This window comes from Podarcis tiliguerta (assembly GCF_965153285.1).
Source record: "Podarcis tiliguerta genome assembly, chromosome: 13".
In the NCBI taxonomy this organism is placed as follows: domain Eukaryota; kingdom Metazoa; phylum Chordata; class Lepidosauria; order Squamata; family Lacertidae; genus Podarcis; species Podarcis tiliguerta.
Window position 1 is genome coordinate 11,420,267 of NC_139546.1, and position 18,647 is coordinate 11,438,913.

The 18,647-nt window shown below is 45.3% G+C and overlaps 1 protein-coding gene across 2 annotated transcripts; it reads left to right on the forward strand.

Moving 5' to 3' along the window:
* Nucleotides 1-504: 504 nt before the first annotated feature.
* Nucleotides 505-18,068, forward strand: LOC310661565 (E3 ubiquitin-protein ligase RNF113A-like). Of its 2 annotated transcripts, none has more exons than XM_083407910.1 (10): nt 505-736; nt 10,015-10,091; nt 10,178-10,282; nt 11,402-11,509; nt 11,949-12,058; nt 13,675-13,781; nt 13,922-14,011; nt 15,678-15,771; nt 16,494-16,600; nt 17,919-18,068. In XM_083407910.1, the coding sequence occupies exons 1-10, from the start codon at nt 520-522 to the stop codon at nt 18,050-18,052; spliced, it is 1,149 nt and encodes a 382-aa protein (XP_083264036.1). In that variant the 5' UTR covers nt 505-519; the 3' UTR covers nt 18,053-18,068. The 2 variants fall into 2 exon arrangements, with proteins under 2 accessions (XP_083264036.1, XP_083264037.1); XM_083407911.1 differs by lacking the exon at nt 505-736 and adding an exon at nt 8,764-9,170.
* The last annotated feature ends 579 nt before the right edge of the window (nt 18,069-18,647 follow it).

Below are 18,647 nucleotides of genomic sequence, written 5' to 3' on the forward strand. Positions count from 1 at the left end.
CCCCCAAAACGCCATCTCTTTGAGTTCAGGCGCAGATGAGCCACCTCCCCATCTTTTGCAAGGGGGAAGCAAAACACCCCACCCTACGTGAATACACACCCCACCTCAGGGGTGCCAACTTGGGGGGGGGGCAGGTAAGCCCCACCCCGCATCATCAATCCCATGACGCAGCACACCCATTCCATTTGGATGGGAATTCCCCCTCAACTTTTTTTTTTGGGGGGGGACCCCCTCGAATATTTTATTGAGGTGGCCGAAGGTGGACCTCATTCCCTAGGAGCTGGCTCATCCTCACCCAAAAATAACAGTTATATTACGGGCAGGCGGTCCTCTCCCATGAAAAGCCCCCTCCAGCCGAGGCTGGGCAGGGCCGGCCCTGCCGTGAGGCAGGAGTGAGGCGGCGGCCAACGTCCCTTCATCTCGTTAAAACCGTTGAGATTTTCCCACAGAATGGAAGAAGCGCCTGTGGTGGGGAGGGGTGCTTTGTTTCCCTCCCCCCCTTCCCTTTGAGGTGCCGAAATGGGCGCTGGCTTCGGGGAGAGGAGACAAGGGCGCCCTTTGGCCGCTCCGCCTCAGGCGGCCAAAGCTCTCGGTCGGCCCGCCGACCCCGGAGGAGCGGCCTCCGCCCGCCGTGAGGGGGAAAAGACGAGGGACTCACGGACTCACTCACCCACCCAGGGGCTCCCCGAGGAGGAGCTTCTCTCTCTCACGGCCGCCGAGGAGGAGGAGGAGGAAGGTAGGCGCAGCGCGGCCCAAGCCGGGTCCGGGTGTCCGTGTGAATGCGCGCGCGCGTGTCTGCCTGTGGCGGCTTCCCCTCCAGAGGTCTCCGGCGCACAAAGCGCGGCGCTCCGCCTCCTCCTCCTCTCGGCGTCTCCTTTGTGCTCCGCGTGCGCGCGCAGCAGCGAACCCCCCCCCTCACTTTTTTCTCCGCCCCCGAAGCCCACCCCCCTTTCATCTCCCTTCTTGCCGCCGCCTCCATCAACGCGGGAGGGGGGGTTGGGGTGGTGGGAGGGGGGGGCTGCTGCTCTTGCTCTGTGGGGTAGGACTAGCCATGGGGAGGGGGAGCAAAGTCTCTTTCCCCCCCCTCTATGGGGACAAAAGGTGGCCCCCAAAGAATGCCCCGCCCCCCAACACTAAGAGAAGGTCTGTCTCCCTCCCACCCACACTGCATCCATGGGGTGGGTGGCTGGGTGCCTGCAAGCAAACCGTTCTATTTGGGGGTTGCAATATATATAGGGTGACAGGCGGGGTGATCTTTTTGCAAACCGCCTCCCGCGCCGTCAAGGTGCGCGAGGCGGCGCGCGCAAATTGAAACGCCGAGCGAAAGAATAGCAAGCGATAATGAGATTACCCTGCGTCTAGACGCGCGGATGCTCCCGCTCCTCTCTCTAGCCCACAGATGCCCCTTTGCAACAGATTTCTCTCCACCGCTGGGTGCGGAGTGTGGCCATCGCGACACCCAGCGGCGATTCCGTTCTTCCATGTGCGAATAAGCCTCCTTTCCCCTCCGCCCTAAGCATTTATTTAGCCAACTTTCTGGGTGAGACAGAATTCTCCATGTTTTTCGAAGAGGCAGGAAATGTTGGCTTTTTGCATATTCGTCTCACTTTTAAACTGAACTGATATGCAATGGATTTTTATTATGCTAGGGTTGGACTAGATGAACCTCGGGAGCCCTTGCAACTCTGCAAGCCAATAATAACAATAAAATTAATAATAATACTAATATATCCCACCCAGCTGGCTGAGTTTCCCTAGCCACTCTGGCTGGCTTACAGCATATATAAAAACACAACAAAACATCAAACATTAAAAAACAGAATATCCCATACAGGCAACAAACCAACCAATAAATCAATAGAAACCCAAAATAATGATGAGCTATGGTTTTCCCAGTAGTGATGTATGGAAGTGAGAGCTGGACCTTAAAGAAGGCTGATTGCCAAAGAATGGATGCTTTTGAATTATGGTGCTGGAGGAGACTCTTGAGAGTCCCATGGACTGCAAGAAGATCAAACCAATCCATTCTGAAGGAAATCAGCCCTGAGTGCTCACCGGAAGGACAGATCGTGAAGCTGAGGCTCCAATACTTTGGCCACCTCATGAGAAGAAAAGACTCCCTGGAAAAGACCCTGATGTTGGGAAAGATGGAGGGCACAAGGAGAAGGGGACGACAGAGGACGAGATGGTTGGACAGTGTTCTCGAAGCTACCAACATGAGTTTGACCAAACTGTGGGAGGCAGTGGAAGACAGGAGTGCCTGGCGTGCTCTGGTCCATGGGGTCCAGAGTCTCCTCCAGCACCATAATTCAAAAGCATCAATTCTTCAGCGATCAGCCTTCTTTATGGTCCAGCTCTCACTTCCATACATCACTACTGAGAAAACCATAGCTTGAACTATACAGACCTTTGTTGGCAAGGTGATATCTCTGCTTTTTAAGATGCTGTCTAGGTTTGTCATTGCTTTTCTCCCAAGAAGTAGGCGTCTTTTAATTTCGTGACTGCTGTCACCATCTGCAGTGATCATGGAGCCCAAGAAAGTAAAATCTCTCACTTCCTCGTACAACTGTATAGCATTGCACTATCAATGGGGGGCATGATCGTAGCCTGAATGAATACAGGATAGGTGTGTTCTTTCCCTTTCTAGCTGTTCCACCAGCATAGCTTCACTGGTGCAGCACAGTGGAGTATTTGACAGGCCCATATGGGGAGTTGCACCAGCACATCCTTCGTGGCAGCAGTGTAACTGATGCTGATGTGCTAGGAGGACAGCAGATCTCTTCCACATCCTAATGGCAGCTGGTGCAATAAGGACAGCACCCTAAATCTTCCATGCATGTCAGCAAGGGGAGTTAGGATATTGTAGTGACTTAGTAGGATATAACAGCAACATCATAACAGTCAAGATGTTAAGGCTGTGTAACAACTACACTGCCAACACAAGGGCTTTGGAAAGAGGCAGATTTGTGGCTGTGGTGGGAAGGGTTGGAGAGCCTATTCAGAATATTATCCTCCCCTGCCACTGAAAAGTTATTACAGGGATGGGAGAGATGTTGTAAGTAGCTACATCCCATAGGAGTCAATACAAGCCCAAGTTGACTTCCCAGTATCACCACCCAGCCACACACGGACTAGACTATCAACTCAGGAGCCAATCATGGCACAGCAAGGACACATTGCTCGTTTTGTAATCTGCTTTCATATTTTATTTCATTTTAAAGACCAATAACAGTCATTGAAAAAAAGTGAAAGTAATCACTGGACACAAGATCACAGTTTTGCTGATAGGAAGGTCAGTGGTTTGAATCTCCGCAATGGGGAGAGCTCCCGTTGCTCGGTCCCTGCTCCTGCCAACCTAGCAGTTTGAAAGCACGTCAAAGTGTAAGTAGATAAATAGGTACCACTCCAGCAGGAAGGTAAACGGTGTTTCCGTGTGCTGGTCTGGTTTGCCAGAAGCGGCTTAGTCATGCTGGCCACATGACCCGGAAACTGTACACTGGCTTCCTCAGCCAATAAAGAAAGATGAGCACTGCAACCTCAGAGTTGCCTGCGATTGGACCTAACAGTCAGGGGTCCCTTTACCTTTACTTTGGCTTAAGAACTTAATTCGTTCTGGAGGTCCATTCTTAACCTGAAACTGTATTTAACCTGAGGTACCACTTTAGCTAATGGGGCCTCCTGTTGCTGCCGTGCCGCCGCCACACGATTTCTGTTCTCATCCTGAAGTAAAGTTTTTAACCCAAGGTACTATTTCTGGGTTAGCGGAGTCTGTAACCTGAAGCGTCTGTAACCCGAGGTACCATTGTAATCCAAACTGTGTCCCGAGCATCTCAACTAGGTCTATGCGGGTAGTTAGAAATAAAATTAAGGCACATGTCAATTTTAATAACACCATAAATACAGGAAGTAGCTGAGAAGGAAAACATCAGGAGTACCAGATGGTTTACAGCAAACCGTTTTCTATATTAATAAGTTCCTTGGTCTGTAAATAGCAAACACTTTTGACACTTTAATAGGAACATGATGCACTATTTAAACTGTGAAAGCAGGGGTCTGATTCATACAGCTGTCTTCCACATTTTGCTGCATGGAATCATAGAATCATAGAGTTGGAAGAGACCACAAGGGCCATCGAGTCCAACCCCCTGCCAAGCAGGAAACACCATCAGAGCACTCCTGACATATGGTTGTCAAGCCTCTGCTTAAAGACCTCCAAAGAAGGAGACTCCACCACACTCCTTGGCAGCAAATTCCACTGTCGAACAGCGCTTACTGTCAGGAAGTTCTTTCTAATGTTTAGGTGGAATCTTCTTTCTTGTAGTTTGGATCCATTGCTCCGTGTCCGCTTCTCTGGAGCAGCAGAAAACAACCTTTCTCCCTCCTCTATGTGACATCCTTTTATATATTTGAACATGGCTATCATATCACCCCTTAACCTCATGTTCTCCAGGCTAAACATGCCCAACTCCCTTAGCCGTTCCTCATAAGGCATCGTTTCCAGGCCTTTAACAATTTTTGTTGCCCTCCTCTAGACACGTTCCAGTTTGTCAGTGTCCTTCTTGAACTGTGGTGCCCAGAACTGGACACAGTACTCCAGGTGAGGTCTGACCAGAGCAGAATACAGTGGCACTATTACTTCCCTTGATCTAGATGCTATACTCCTATTGATGCAGCCCAGAATTGCATTGGCTTTTTTAGCTGCCGCGTCACACTGTTGGCTCATGTCAAGTTTGTGGTCAACCAAGACTCCTAGATCCTTTTCACATGTACTGCTCTCAAGCCAGGTGTCACCCATCTTGTATTTATGCCTCTCATATTTTTTTTTGCCCAAGTGCAATACTTTACATTTCTCCCTGTTAAAATTCATCTTGTTTGTTTTTGCCCAGTTCTCTAATCTGTCAAGGTCGTTTTGAAGTGTGATCCTGTCCTCTGGGGTGTTAGCCACCCCTCCCAGTTTGGTGTCATCTGCAAATTTGATCAGGATGCCCTTGAGTCCATCATCCAAGTCGTTGATAAAGATGTTGAATAAGACTGGGCCCAAGACAGAACCCTGTGGCACCCTACTAGTCACTCTTCTCCAGGATGAAAAGCAACCATTGATGAGCACCCTTTGGGTTTGGTCAGTCAGCCAGTTACAAATCCACTGAGTGGTAGCATAGTCAAGACCGCATTTTACCAGCTTCTTTACAAGAATATCATGGGGCACCTTGTCAAATGCCTTGCTGAAATCAAGGTAGGCTACATCCACTGTGTTCCCTTCATAACGCAGAGGACAGGCAGAGGAGTATTCCATCCCGTGACAAGCCTATGAGTTCCTGAATTCAGACCTTCATGAATTCTGCCCTCAAATATTCCACCCCTTGCACTTACATCCGCTTTCCTATTCCGCACAGCCATTGGTTCCCATATGTGAAATATACTGGCATTGTTTTCAGCTCTGCTACTCCACTATTAAGCAGAGGTTGGACGGCCATCTATCATGGATGCCTTGGTTGAGCTCCCTGAATTGCAGGGGCTTGGCAGACATGACCTTGCAGGTCCCTTCCAAGTCTATAATGCTTATTAAAGGAGAGAGCAGGCACTATACAAATCTTCTTGAGGACTTGTAAGTGTTCCACAAAAGGCTAGTCACATATAGAGTTAGATATGGGGATATTGTCATGGAAACAGTTTATCTGAGCTAGTGAGGAGGGGAGAGGAGTGTTAAAAAGTGCAAATTTCACATGTCTCCTTTCATCTCTCTTCTTTGTAGGATATCTTTGCTCTTTCTCAGCCGTTAGTGTTGCTGCTAGGTAATGTTAAGACTCTGGGACTTAACATTCGAATGTCCCCGTCCCGCCACTTTTAGATGATAAAATTCCTTCACTTACTTAATTCAAAATGTGGTTAGCCAGTGCTACCATGCTTTGGAGACGCATATTACTGCATATTGCTTTATTTGGTATAAGTTGTTTATTTTAAATTTATTATGACTTTTTATATAGGATCTTATTGTTACTATAAATGTTTGATGTATTATTATTATTATTATAATTATTAGTGTTGGAAGCCACCCAGAGTTGCTGGGGCAGAGTGGGCAGGGTAATAATAATAATAATAATAATAATAATAATAATAAGCTTGCCCCCAAGTTTAAAATACTCTTACAGGCCACATGAACTCCAAGCAGGCAAATTTCCAGGGAATTCAGGCACTTACTCAGGGTTCAATTTCCTTTGGAATGAGGCACATAAAGACTGCAGTGTCTTTAGAATATATGGTTTATTGACACATCTATACAACCTGAGCCTAAGATGGAGGGGTTCACACCATTAACATGCAAAGAGGTCTTGCTTCTAGCATAGTCACAGGCTTGGATTCTTTAATGTATTTATTTTTTATTAAAGATTTTCTTGTTTTACAGAAGTATGTGTAATGTCTCTCGTATTTTTTCCATGTAACATTTTTACAATCAGTTTCATTTGTTGAGACATTAGGAAGAAAAGGGGTGGAGGGGGGAAAGATGGGTGGAGGTGGGGTGGGGTGGCGATGTTTCTATTTTGCTTAATGTATGTAGGGTTTGGTGTCAGCGTTGCTTGTGCTGTTCACTTGTGTTCCTTTGGTGGTGAGAGAGGTTGGGGTTGGCCTAGGGTGTGGTTGTTTGTTTGTGATTGGCTGTGGTGATCTTTGTTTTTGTGTGTGAGTGGGGTGGGTGGATGTTTTGGATCAGGTTAGCCATATTGATTTGTATGCTGTTGGTGGATTATTGCCATTGTCTTGTTGGGTTGTGTATGTGATAAAGGAGAGCCATACTGTGGTGAAGGCGTCTTCTTCTGTTTGTCCCCGTGTCAGTTTCAGTTTATTGGTTAATTTTTCTAGTAGGGCTGTTTCCCATACTATTTGTTACCATTGGTCCATGCTTACCACAGGCTTGGATTCTAGCAGAAATCAGGCATGACTCTGACCCCCAGCTTCTGCCTTCTCTCACCTCTCTCACACACTAGATTATTTCCTTTCTCACTACCAGACAGGCAGGGGAGGGAGACCCACCCATTTGTCAGAGGGCGCCATCACTTATTTTGTTATACTAATGGTTTTATTCTCTCGCGATCACTCGTAGCCGAGTAAGATTGTCTTCCATGAACACGGTTTTAACAGTGAGTCTGTAAGTGACTGTGGAGGTCAATTCTGGATCCACATGTCCTTCCACAGTGGGGACGTAGGTTTCCGGGTGGGAGTTGATCACGGTGAGGGTTTGCCAAGCGTGCCTTCCTCTTAGTACATTTCTCCCTTTCGTCCTGAGTTCTAATGGTGGTCCTTAATTGGCAACTTCCTGCAGCAGCTAGACTGGGGACTGGGAGTGGCCGCTGAGACCACATAACACCGGTCCTGAAAGACCTACATTGGCTCCCAGTACACTTCCAGGCACAATTCAAAGTGTTGGTGCTGACCTTTAAAGCCCTAAATGGCCTCGGCCCAGTATACCTGAAGGAGTGTCTCCACTCCCATTGTTCTGCCCGGACACGGAGGTCCAGCTCCGAGGGCCTTCTGGTGGTTCCCTCACTGCGAGAAGCGAAGTTACAGGGAACCAGGCAGGGGGCCTTCTTGGTAGTGGCACCTGCGCTGTGGAACGCCCTCCCATCAGATGTCAAAGAAATAAAAAACTATCTCACTTTTAGAAGACATCTGAAGGCAGCCCTGTTTAGGGAAGTTTTTTTATGTTTGATGCTTTATCATGTTTTGAAGAATCTGTTGGGAGCCGCCCAGAGTGGTTGGGGAGGCCTGGTCAGATGGGTGGGGTACATGTATTATTATTATTATTATTATTATTATTACAACTATGGCCATTTTGTCACAAACAGACTTGCCCAACCAGTTGAACAATGGTATCCCCCATTAGATTTTAACCCTTGCTGGATCCAGGAACCCAGGAATTAGAAGAGGCTCAGGTATCATACAGACTAACCTCCCAAACTCACAGCAGTATTTAAAAGAAGCAAATGTTATAATAGTAGAACAGTGTGTTATCTCGAGCTGCTCAAGGGTCCTTTCAGGAACAAATAGCAGGAGCACTTCTTGCTGAGCTTCCTTGCTTCTGCCTCCCCTCTGAGCTCACAGGGCAGGTTAGGGTTGGGAGGTGGCTGAGAGTGGGGCACATAAGCAGAGGCGGTTTTAGGGTAGCGCAACCGGTTTGGTTGCACTGGGCACTAGTGCCACTGTGTGTGCTGCACCAATGATGTAGAATGGAGCGTGAGAGGAGGGGGGTGCCAAATTTTAGCATCACACAGGGTGCTGCAAATATTTGAGAGCCCAAAGTCCACCTGTGATTTACGGCAGCCCTGCCCTGATCCAGGACTCAGTTGCATGTCAGAAAGCTTTTGCTCCATCAGTCAGTATGAGATGCGTTGCATAATCATAATCATAGTAATAATAATTGTTGTCCCACCTTTTCCCCTGACGGGACTCAAGGCGGCTTCCAGATAAAAACAGGAACAGCTAAAATATAGAAAAAACAATAATAATAAAAATAAGCATTGATAGAATTAAAACTATAAAGAGATAGATATACAGTTGAGTAGGATAGCCCAGTTGGTAGAGCATGAGACTCTTAATATCAGGGTTAAGATCTGTTAAAAACCCAACCATAAAAATAATTACAATAGAAAACATGTTTAAATGTTCGAAAATATCAGAACGACTACATTTCTCCCACATGGCCCATAGTTTAAAGGAGCAGGGAATCGTGCATTTATTGCTATATTCCTTTCTCTTTTTCTTTTTAAGTGAGGGTTAAGATCCCCTCCCCGGGTCGCGGCAAGCCTTAAAATCCTTTGCCGGGGGAACAAGACGGAGGAGAAGCGGGAAGGATCCCGAAGCGAACTCGGAAGCTCTCAGTTACGTGCGAGTCTACTTTAAAAAATCATAACAATCACATTCTTCTACGTCACAACGATAGAGCTGACGAGCGGTAGAGCGTCACCTCACTGTCCGTACGCCCAGGTAGAACCTTGGCGGATTGGCCGCTATTCGGGAGGAGGGGGATAGAGAGGTATCTCAGCTCTTCCGCTTCCGGTGAGGCTTCGTACTTGCGATGGCGGCCCCTCAGCCCGTTTGCAGCTTCCTCTTCAAGAAGCGTCGCCCCGCGCCCGGGAGGGGCCAGCGCAAAAGGCCGGGCAGCGACCAGGAACCCGGTGAGAGACCCAGCCGGTCGGCGCTGGGGGTGGGTGGACCAAGGGGGGGGGCAGTTAGGCTAAGCTTCCTTGTTGTCATGATGGGGCTGCCATTGAAAAACGCTCGGATAATGTTTTTATTGCAGTTATTTGCATGGTATATCCGTGTGCCACACGCGCACACAATTTTTGTCCGTGTTTGCTTTTTTAACGACTGCCTTGTTTTTTTACTTGTTGAATTCTTCTATCTTACCCAGGGCAGCCCAAAGCAACTTAACAACCGACCAAAACAAAGGGACAAACATCCCCTCAAACACATATACTGTACAGATACATTAAAAACCAAGGGGGAAATGTAATATGTTAAGAAAAATACCTGACCGGCTTCGAATTAGTGCTTTGTAGGTTGTAATTGTCTTGTTTAACCACTATGTCCATGTTAAAAATAGTTCTAGTCCCTGCCTTCCAGACATCCACGTACCTGTGGTTCATTTATTTTGGTTTTATTTTATGTCTCTTGTTTGCTCAACAGTGATCTATAATTGTATATGGACTATGTATATTGTCACCAGATCCTATTGGATAACATTGCTATTTGCATAATCTCCTATTACCTTTTAAATATATATATATAGCCATAGGAAAGAGAGCTAGCAGGCTTCTTCTGAACCTGTTGTTTAGGAACAAAAGTAAGCCATTGCCTCTTGAATAAAGCAGCTTGGTTCATAGGATCATAAACTTATTGCAGTGGGGTGGCAGGGCCCTGTAGCCAAACAAGGGACATAGGTCTTTCATGGGAGATGCAGTCTGCCAATATTAATCTGTTTTAGTACTTTGATAATGCTTGTGTCCATCCACCCAACAGGGAGCAGCAGTGATGAAGGCAGCACGGTGGTCAGGAAGGAGAGACGCAAGGAAGTTTCCAACCCCATGATTCAGAAGGTGATGCAGTTTCCCCAAGTGCCCATGAATATGTCCCCTCCTGAATGTTTCTTAGTTAACTCTCACTGATTTTTTCCATCTTCTAGACCAAGAAAAGTGTGAAAGACCACACCTCATACGCGTCCAGCAGTAGCGATGACGAGGGCAAGTCTAAAAGAATTGGAGTTGCATATAAGTCTACAAGATCTGCGGTACGAGTGTTTAAAGTGTGCGAAACCAACATTAGGGGATGCACAGCTTATTGGCAAGAGCTTCTGACGTCAAGCACTTGAATAATAGCAAGTAAAATTGCAAGGGGTGTGTGTGTGAATCTCTGCCATGGCTTCCCTGCTGGCATGTCCTTTTTGACAGTGGAGTGCCTCTTTGGGAGTGAGGTCAAGCTGTTGGAAGGTTGCAGCACCTTGTTGTGTCTGTAGAGACTGATGTGGGAGAAACATGTTTTGTTGCAGCTGGGGCAGATGAAGATGTCCAATTATGCTGCTGCAGATGCACTGTGGCATTTCTTCTCTCTGTGCTTTTCCCAGCGGTCATTTGTCCTTTGCCAGTAGCTGATTTCACAGCTTCCATGTTCCTTAACTGCAATATATAGCTATTAACTGGTGGCCTTTGTACACATCTGCGGACCATTTTTATAGTTTTATGAAGTAACCCAGGGATGGTATGTACTTGCCTTTGTAGGTTATCCCAGTGACAGGCTCATAAGGTGCAGCAGCAATTGGCTCCACCCTCTCCCAAGCTCTACTCTGGTTAGGGGTGCTGGGGTTAATATTACTATTATTATTATTAATAATAATAATATCAGGTCCTCCAAGTCTGAAGTCTGGCAACCCCTGCATTAGAGAGAGCATGCATCTGTTTGAATGAATCACTAGAATAACTGCTAATTCCAATAACAGTTTAATGCTAGCTTAAAGGTAAAGGGACCCCTGACCATTAGGTCCAGTCATGGCCGACTCTGGGGTTGCGGCGCTCATCTTGCTTTATTGGCCGAGGGGGCCGGCATGTGGCCAGCATGACTAAGCCGCTTCTGGCGAACCAGAGCAGCGCACGGAAACGCCGTTTACCTTCCCGACGGAGCGGTACCTATTTATCTACTTGCACTTTGATGTGCTTTCGAACTGCTAGGTTGGCAGGAGCAGGGACCGAGCAACGGGAGCTCACCCCGTCGCGGGGATTCGAACCGCCGACCTTCTGATCAGCAAGTCCTAGGCTCTGTGGTTTAACCCATAGCGCCACCCGCGTCCCTTCAATGCTAGCTTAGTATTGTTCACCTCCTATGCTGCCCTACTAATAACATTCTTGTATCTTAGAAACCTGTGGGTCCGGAGGACATGGGCGCAACAGCTATATATGAGCTGGACACAGAGAAAGAGAAAGATGCACAAGCCATTTTTGAACGCAGCCAGCAAATACAGAAGGTGAGTATCTCTACCATTTAAAGGTTCCTTCCTTTACTACAAGTTTTCATACGCCTTCAAGAAATGGACAAGAGTTTCTTAGTGGCATTTCTCATTTTTATTTTGCACCTCTTCCTTATTTTCCCCCAAGAGACTGCTGCTAGCATAATCTTTCTGGCCACTTGTTTCACAGCCATCCTCTTCCTATTCCCTTCACAGATTTCCTCCTCTAGGTACATCACATTTTTATTTTTGCAATATTCAGTACTATTCTTGTTTCTGTTTTCTGCTGCTGTCTGGTCTCATCTCTGTTGTTCTGTATTTCACCAGTGCTCTTCTTAGCCGCTGCTTCATTGTACCAGTATGTGGGAATTGAGCTGGTTTCATGTGAGCAAGCTGCTGCTCTGGTGTCAACCATGCTGTTTTGCCGATGTGGTTTTTCCTCCCTGTCTCTGTTCAGGAACTTGAAGGGAAGGAAGACGATAAGATTTACCGTGGGATCAATAATTACCAAAAGTATGTGAAGCCAAAGGATACGTCCATGGGGAATGCTTCCTCAGGCATGGTAAGGTAAGGCAGGAAAGCGTGAAACTTATCCTCAAAGAAAAACATTTTGCAGCACGGTGGCTCTATGTGAATTTTGTGCCTCAGAAAAATCCAGCTGGCTGATTTTTCTAACATTGCATTTTTTCCAATTACAAATCCTGCTCCTATTTCTAAGTTGCTTATGGTGTTGAGAAGTTCTCAGCTTGCACTGCATATACATGATTTAATTTGTATGGCACTTTCCCATTGTTAAAATGATGCTCAAGGCAGCTTACAGCATGAAAAAATTACTTAATTATAAATAACAAAAACAGAAATTATAAATAAAATACAGCAAAAAGTATGCAACCAAATTGAAGAGTTTCCACATTAAATCATAATAAGATCTAAAAATAGAGATACAAAAAATAAGAACAGCAACAACCCCGCTCCCATCAAAGCCCAACTAAACAGTTCCTAAACCCAAGAATCTGATCAACACCTCAGCTTTTGTAGCTGAAGTCAGTCAGGACCCCACTCTCCCAGGCCAGGTGGGAAAAGGTGTGCAAGGCAGGGAGAAAGTGTCCCAGGACTCACAGCCAAGATGTATACAGTGGTACCTCGGGTTAAGTACTTAATTCGTTCCGGAGGTCCGTTCTTAACCTGAAACTGTTCTTAACCTGAAGCACCACTTTAGCTAATGGGGCCTCCTGCTGCTGCTGCGCCGCTGGAACACGATTTCTGTTCTCATCCTGAAGCAAAGTTCTTAACCCGAGGTACTATTTCTGGGTTAGCGGAGTCTGTAACCTGAAGCGTATAACCTGAAGTGTATGTAAACCCGGGGTACCACTGTAGTTGTTCTTCATAGATTTGCAGTATTGTGGTGAGTCAACATGCGTATCTCTATGCATCCCGGAATGCTCTCTTTGTTCTAAGAAGTACATGCAGTTGACATGTCAGCAATAAATACCACCGAAATATAGCAGGATGACCGAAACAGATTTCCTGAAAATTCCAGATTTTTTAAAAAGCCAGTGTTAAACAGGTTTTGAAATATCATGCGAAGCCACCTTTCTTTTTATCAGATTTGTTCTTCAAATCTTCCTACTTAAAAAAACCTCACCATTCCCCATCTAACTACCACTTGAACCTCTGCTTGCTCCTTCATCCCAACTTATTATCTCCTTCTGCATAGCACACTGACAGCTGTTTTTTTTGTTTTTTTAAATAATATTTATTGGAAATTTAAAGTTACAAGAGAAAGAAAGAAAAAACAGGAACAGAATTAAGAATACAAATCAATAAAAAGAAAATAAAGAAAGAATACAATACACCAACATCAAAAACAAAAAAGTAAATTTAAAAACAAATCCAATAATTCCATATTCTTATCTTCATTGACTTATTTCCTTGACCTCCTCACACCTCCCTCTTTTGTATTCTAATTATTAATCATCTCAGCAAGTCCTTTCCATCTTTCACTATATTCTGTCCTTTAATTATCTGAATTTATTTTGGCCTTATCTCACCATAAAAAGAAAAAACCCTAGAGTTAAAAAAATTATTTGTACATAACTCCTTATAACATTTCTACTGAAGCCTAATAGTTTCATTCCAAGATTCACCGACAGCTGTTTTAAGGCCTTCCTTCTTCATTTCAGGAAGGGACCCATACGAGCCCCAGAGCATCTCAGGGCCACTGTGCGATGGGACTACCAACCTGACATCTGCAAGGATTACAAGGAAACTGGGTTTTGTGGATTTGGAGGTGAATGGCTGTTTCATATACTTTCCTAATAGCGAATCCTGCTTAAGATTGTGCATCTCCATAAACGTAGGGGAAGTTGGCAGCAAGACAGAAATCACTGACAAATGCTCACACGTTGTATTGGTTTGCTTTCCCGATAGACAGCTGCAAATTCCTCCATGACCGATCGGACTACAAGCATGGCTGGCAGATTGAACGAGAATTGGATGAGGGACGCTATGGAGTTAATGGTATGTTGAGGAATCCTTGTTCTCTTGCCTGAAGTTGTTCAGCTTAAGATGTTTGAATGAGGGACTAGGAAATAGGCCTTTCAAATTTGCATGGCACAAAATTTAGAGGTGTAGAGGGCAAGATTGATACTACCTTTGGACTGCATTGGAGAATAAACTGGGTGCATGACGTAGTTAGAGACAAATTTTGAAGCTTTATCATTAAATGCTATCAAGTATGCGTACGTGTTTTGTCTAACTTTGATACTGATTTTGAGGACGTTGGGAAAATTATCCCTCAGGGATCAGCCTTCCTGAACTGCTTTGCCTTCAGCACCGGCTTGCTTTCCTCTTAAAACTTTGGTATAAAACAAGGCTGGGGAACCTGATGGCTGGGTTTGATGGGAAGTTGGGTGGCATTCCGTGTCGCCCAGCCACTGCCACAGTGTCCTTTCTCTTGGCAGATCAAGATGAGCAGGCGACAGAAAAGGTTGCAAGGTTTTTAGCTGGCGCAATCAGAATAAGATCCACTATTTGACTATTGATTCAAAACCCTAAAATGTATTTTATATAATTGACTTTTTATTTCTATTCTTTGTATATGGTATTGTTTTATTGCTATGGCTGACGCAAATAAAGATTCATTCATTCAAGTTGGGTGCCCAACACCAGGAGAAAGCATAACAGAATAGCCACTTCTGGTTCAAAAATACATCAAAAGATTAAGAAGTAAATGGATAAATGAGGGTCAGGCAGCCTTTTAACTTGTTTGGGTGATTTAGCCTACATTAAGTGTTGCTGTGCAGAGAGATGGATAAGTCACTTTGAAGGACAAGAGATATTTGCTAATCAGAATTAGCAAGCAATACTAGACTACAAACAAAGTATGAGATTAAGTATTTGTTTTTCTCCTTTTGATCTGCAAGCTTTTCAGTCACCTCTCAAGTTTTAACTAATGCTTTTCTGATGTTTCAAACTGCATCTGAGAGATTAAATCGGAAAAAGTGAGGAACAATCCATGCATTGTAGTAGCAGCTATTTTTCTTCTTTGAATGAAAAGATTATAGCAGTTGTTTTGAGCTGGTGCGAGTTTCTTGTAAGATCATTTAGTTGATTAAAAGTGCAAAGACTGCAATACAGCTGGCTTCCTTTCTATGTTGCCTTCCTGCTACTTGTTGGTACTTAGTCATGGTTGTGGTGTTGTTCAGATGGGCAATTTGCAGAGTTCTTAAGATGTCATCCATTAAGGCTCATGGATCACGGGTTGCCTTCTCTTTGTACAACCCCCCCCCCCTTAGATCTTTGTGGGGCCTCTTCTATTGTAAAAACTTGGAAGATATTCAGTAGGATGGTGCTTTTATGAGCCTGTGAGAGTACTGAGAACCAGGCATCTGCCTAGTTAAACTGCTGGAGCAAAGGCACCCCCCTCCTTTCTCTGTCTGTTAATAGAAAAGGGTGGGCGGCAGGGAGGGAGGAGAACAGGAGCAGATGGTTTGAGTGGGCAGTTTAATAAGCTCATTAAACCTAATATTTTCATCCTATGTGCTGGTGGCTTCAAAGGGACCTAGATGTTGAAGGCTTGCCTATTCTTGGCAATATAGCTTCCTACACAGGGTGGGCAGGAGATAAGTCACATCCCGTTATAGTTAGCGGCAGAACCAAGCAAATACTTCTTTCTTTTGAGCAGATGATGAAAACTACGAGGTGAGCAGTGACGACGAAGAACTGCCTTTCAAATGCTTCATTTGCAGAAGCTCCTTCAAGAATCCTGTGGTGACCAAGTAAGATGGCTGGAGGATCCAGACACTCCGTTTGTTTAAACTTGGAAGCTTTACACACAGAGCTATGCGGGGGACTTTAAACATGAAATAAGAAATGTGGCAATGACGCACAGTGAGGATCTTGGCTGGGGTGCCAGCATTCTGCAATTCTATAAAAGTGCAGAAAAAAACACATTTCTTTGTATTGGGGCATGGAGTTAAAAAGTAAAGGTCCAGTCGTGACAGACTCTGGGGTTGCGGCGCTCATCTCGCTTTACTGGCCAAGGGAGCCGGCGTACAGCTTCCGGGTCATGTGGCCAGCATGACTAAGCTGCTTCTGGCGAACCAGAGCAGCTGCACGGAAACACTGTTTATCTTCCCGCCAGAGCGGTACCTATTTATCTACTTGCACTTTGAGGTGCTTTCGAACTGCTAGGTTGGCAGGAGCTGGGACTGAGCAACGGGAGCTCACCCCGTCGCAGGGATTTGAACCGCCAACCTTCTGATCGGCAAGTCCTAGGCTCTGTGGTTTAACCCACAGCGCCACCCGCGTCCCTAGGGGCATGGAGTTAACATCCTGCAAACTCCGTTGGCATCAACCGGTCACAATAGCGGTATTCTCAATGTACGACTGTTTGAAGTTGAGACAAAAACAACCTCAAAAAGTGGGGCAAAAATATCAAATAAGAAATCTTGCCAGAAAGCTGCTGGAGCTGACTATCTTTGCTTTATGCTTTTTTCAGGTGTAAACATTACTTCTGTGAGAGATGTGCGCTGCAGCATTATCGGAAGTCTCAGCGATGTTACGTATGTGACAAGCAAACAAATGGTGTCTTCAACCCAGCCAAAGGTACTCTAGCTTGTGCTGGATTATGTCACAGTGTGGGTGCGGGCAGGGTAGAAAGGTCAATTATTCTGACCGTGTTACAGCAAAATTACGTGTTGGATGAATAGAGGCCATTTAGAAGTTTTGTAATGGATAGGCATTATGCAAAATTTCCCAGGTAATGGCAGAGGCGTCCACATTAATCCCTCAACAGAAAATATACAGGTGAGCAGCCCCTCAGGTTCCCTGGTTCTAAGCCGAAAGTCTGACTGCAGGGCCAGATTTCAAAGGGGCCACCCTTCTGTGATCCACTTTGATAGATGGGTGGCCTCCCCCATCTTCCAGTCCCTTGGCATCAGGGGTTTTCAACTTCAAGCTGCACTTTACAAAGAAAAAAAAATCAGGAATGCATTCCCGAGTCATGCTTTGGAACCATGGCTTTAATTTGGCACATTTCAAATTTGGGGCCATTCTCTGCTGCCATGCAGGGTGCCAGATTCAAAAAGCACAAAATTCCGGCTGCAAAGCATGATTATTCATTTGCAGCTATGACTTAAGGTTCCCTGCACTTTGTGTCAGGCACAAGGAAAAGTGTGATTTGCCCAAAACAGACTTGTGGGCCTAATTAGGTTCTCTACCACCGCTGTGAGTTATCCCTTTAAATGTTATTGCTGCAACTAAAGTGAGACGTTTTTCAACATCGCTGCTACCTGCCTCACACTTAAATGATCTATCCTTATCCAGAGGGAATCAATGACAGAACTGGGAAGGTCAGGTGGAAATTCTCCTGTAAAAAACCAATCTGTCCTGAGCAAGTAACCTCTGAGGCAGACCAGTGTTCCAAGTGGGGTGGTGCGTGTACTGGCCTTGGCTATTTGCCCACTTCAAAGGGGAACTTTATCCCAAAGTAGGATTTCATAATATGCTCTTCCCTTTAGAAGGAAGTTGTTTCTCAACAAGTTCTACAAACTTCTTAAGCGGTAGCTCCCCCACCACAGTAGTTTGTCTTGGCACTAAGTGTTTTTCAATAGATGCCTCACCCTGAAGGGTGGAGGTGGAAAGAAACCAGAGGCTCTTACTGTAAATTTTACCCTTAACTCAAATGAATTTAAATATTTGTAACTAATTAAAATAAGGCCTCTAGGGCTGAGGAAAACTTGCCTATCCTGTTGGAAGCAAAAGAGCACTTTAGTTAAGTGTTGCTTCTCCCGTCTGTCTTGTCATCCTGTGGGCTGGAATTATTTATATTCAGTGTGTGAAAGGGGTTTTCCACTCGTTTTTTGTGACTTGGACCTTTTGTGTTATGAATCTTCACCCATATTTGGTCTTTTGTTTTTTTTAGAGCTGATAACAAAGCTGGAAAAACGCAAGACTGAAGAGGGACTCCCAGATGATGTGGAAGAGCCAGTGACATTGCTCAGCCCTCATTCTCCACCCCCCTCCCTGCCTTCAGAAACTAGTTCTGTGGCTGAATAAATAACTTATACACAAATGAGTTGGCTTATCAGGCATTGTTCTTCCAGGTAAACTGAATCTGTGTGATAGCGACTAGCTTGCTTCTCTACACACGGCTCCTGGCAATTTGTTAAACAAAACAATTCGGCCGGGGGGGGGGGGGGGGAGAGCACTGTTTCTATCCCAGCAGCCTTCACATTTTGAAATCATTTCATGGCTAGCAAAGAATGTATTCCATTATTCTGCTTTTGTAGTCTGGAGAGTTTTAGCCTCCAATATTGGGCTTCTCCTGTACCGCACAACATCCAGCCTAAGCTCATGATACTCTCGTTGGTCCTAATAAATGTATTATCTTTAAAAAGCCAGTTTATACTTTATAGGACCTATTTATTATAATAAAAAGCAAGGCCATTGCTTTAGTGAATCACCTTTTCCATCTTACCTCCATTCTGCTTCAATAACTGAGCTTTGTCTCAGCAGAAACAAGAAGGAAAAGTTAGCAAGACCAGGCTTTAGAATTCATCGGTTTAGTCTGCTAGGCATGACACCCATTCTATATATCCCCAGAAGCTGTGCTTCCAATTACAGGTGCATAAATCTCCTTTGCAGAGCGAAA

Bases quoted from the DNA above. Each gene is read 5' to 3' on its own strand.
- LOC310661565 (XM_083407910.1), top strand. From the start codon at position 520: ATGGGCGCTGGCTTCGGGGAGAGGAGACAAGGGCGCCCTTTGGCCGCT. The intron at 12,059-13,674 runs GTAAGGCAGGAA...TCTTCATTTCAG, and splicing joins GCTTCCTCAGGCATGGTAAG to GAAGGGACCCATACGAGCCC. The intron at 15,772-16,493 runs GTAAGATGGCTG...TGCTTTTTTCAG, and splicing joins AAGAATCCTGTGGTGACCAA to GTGTAAACATTACTTCTGTG.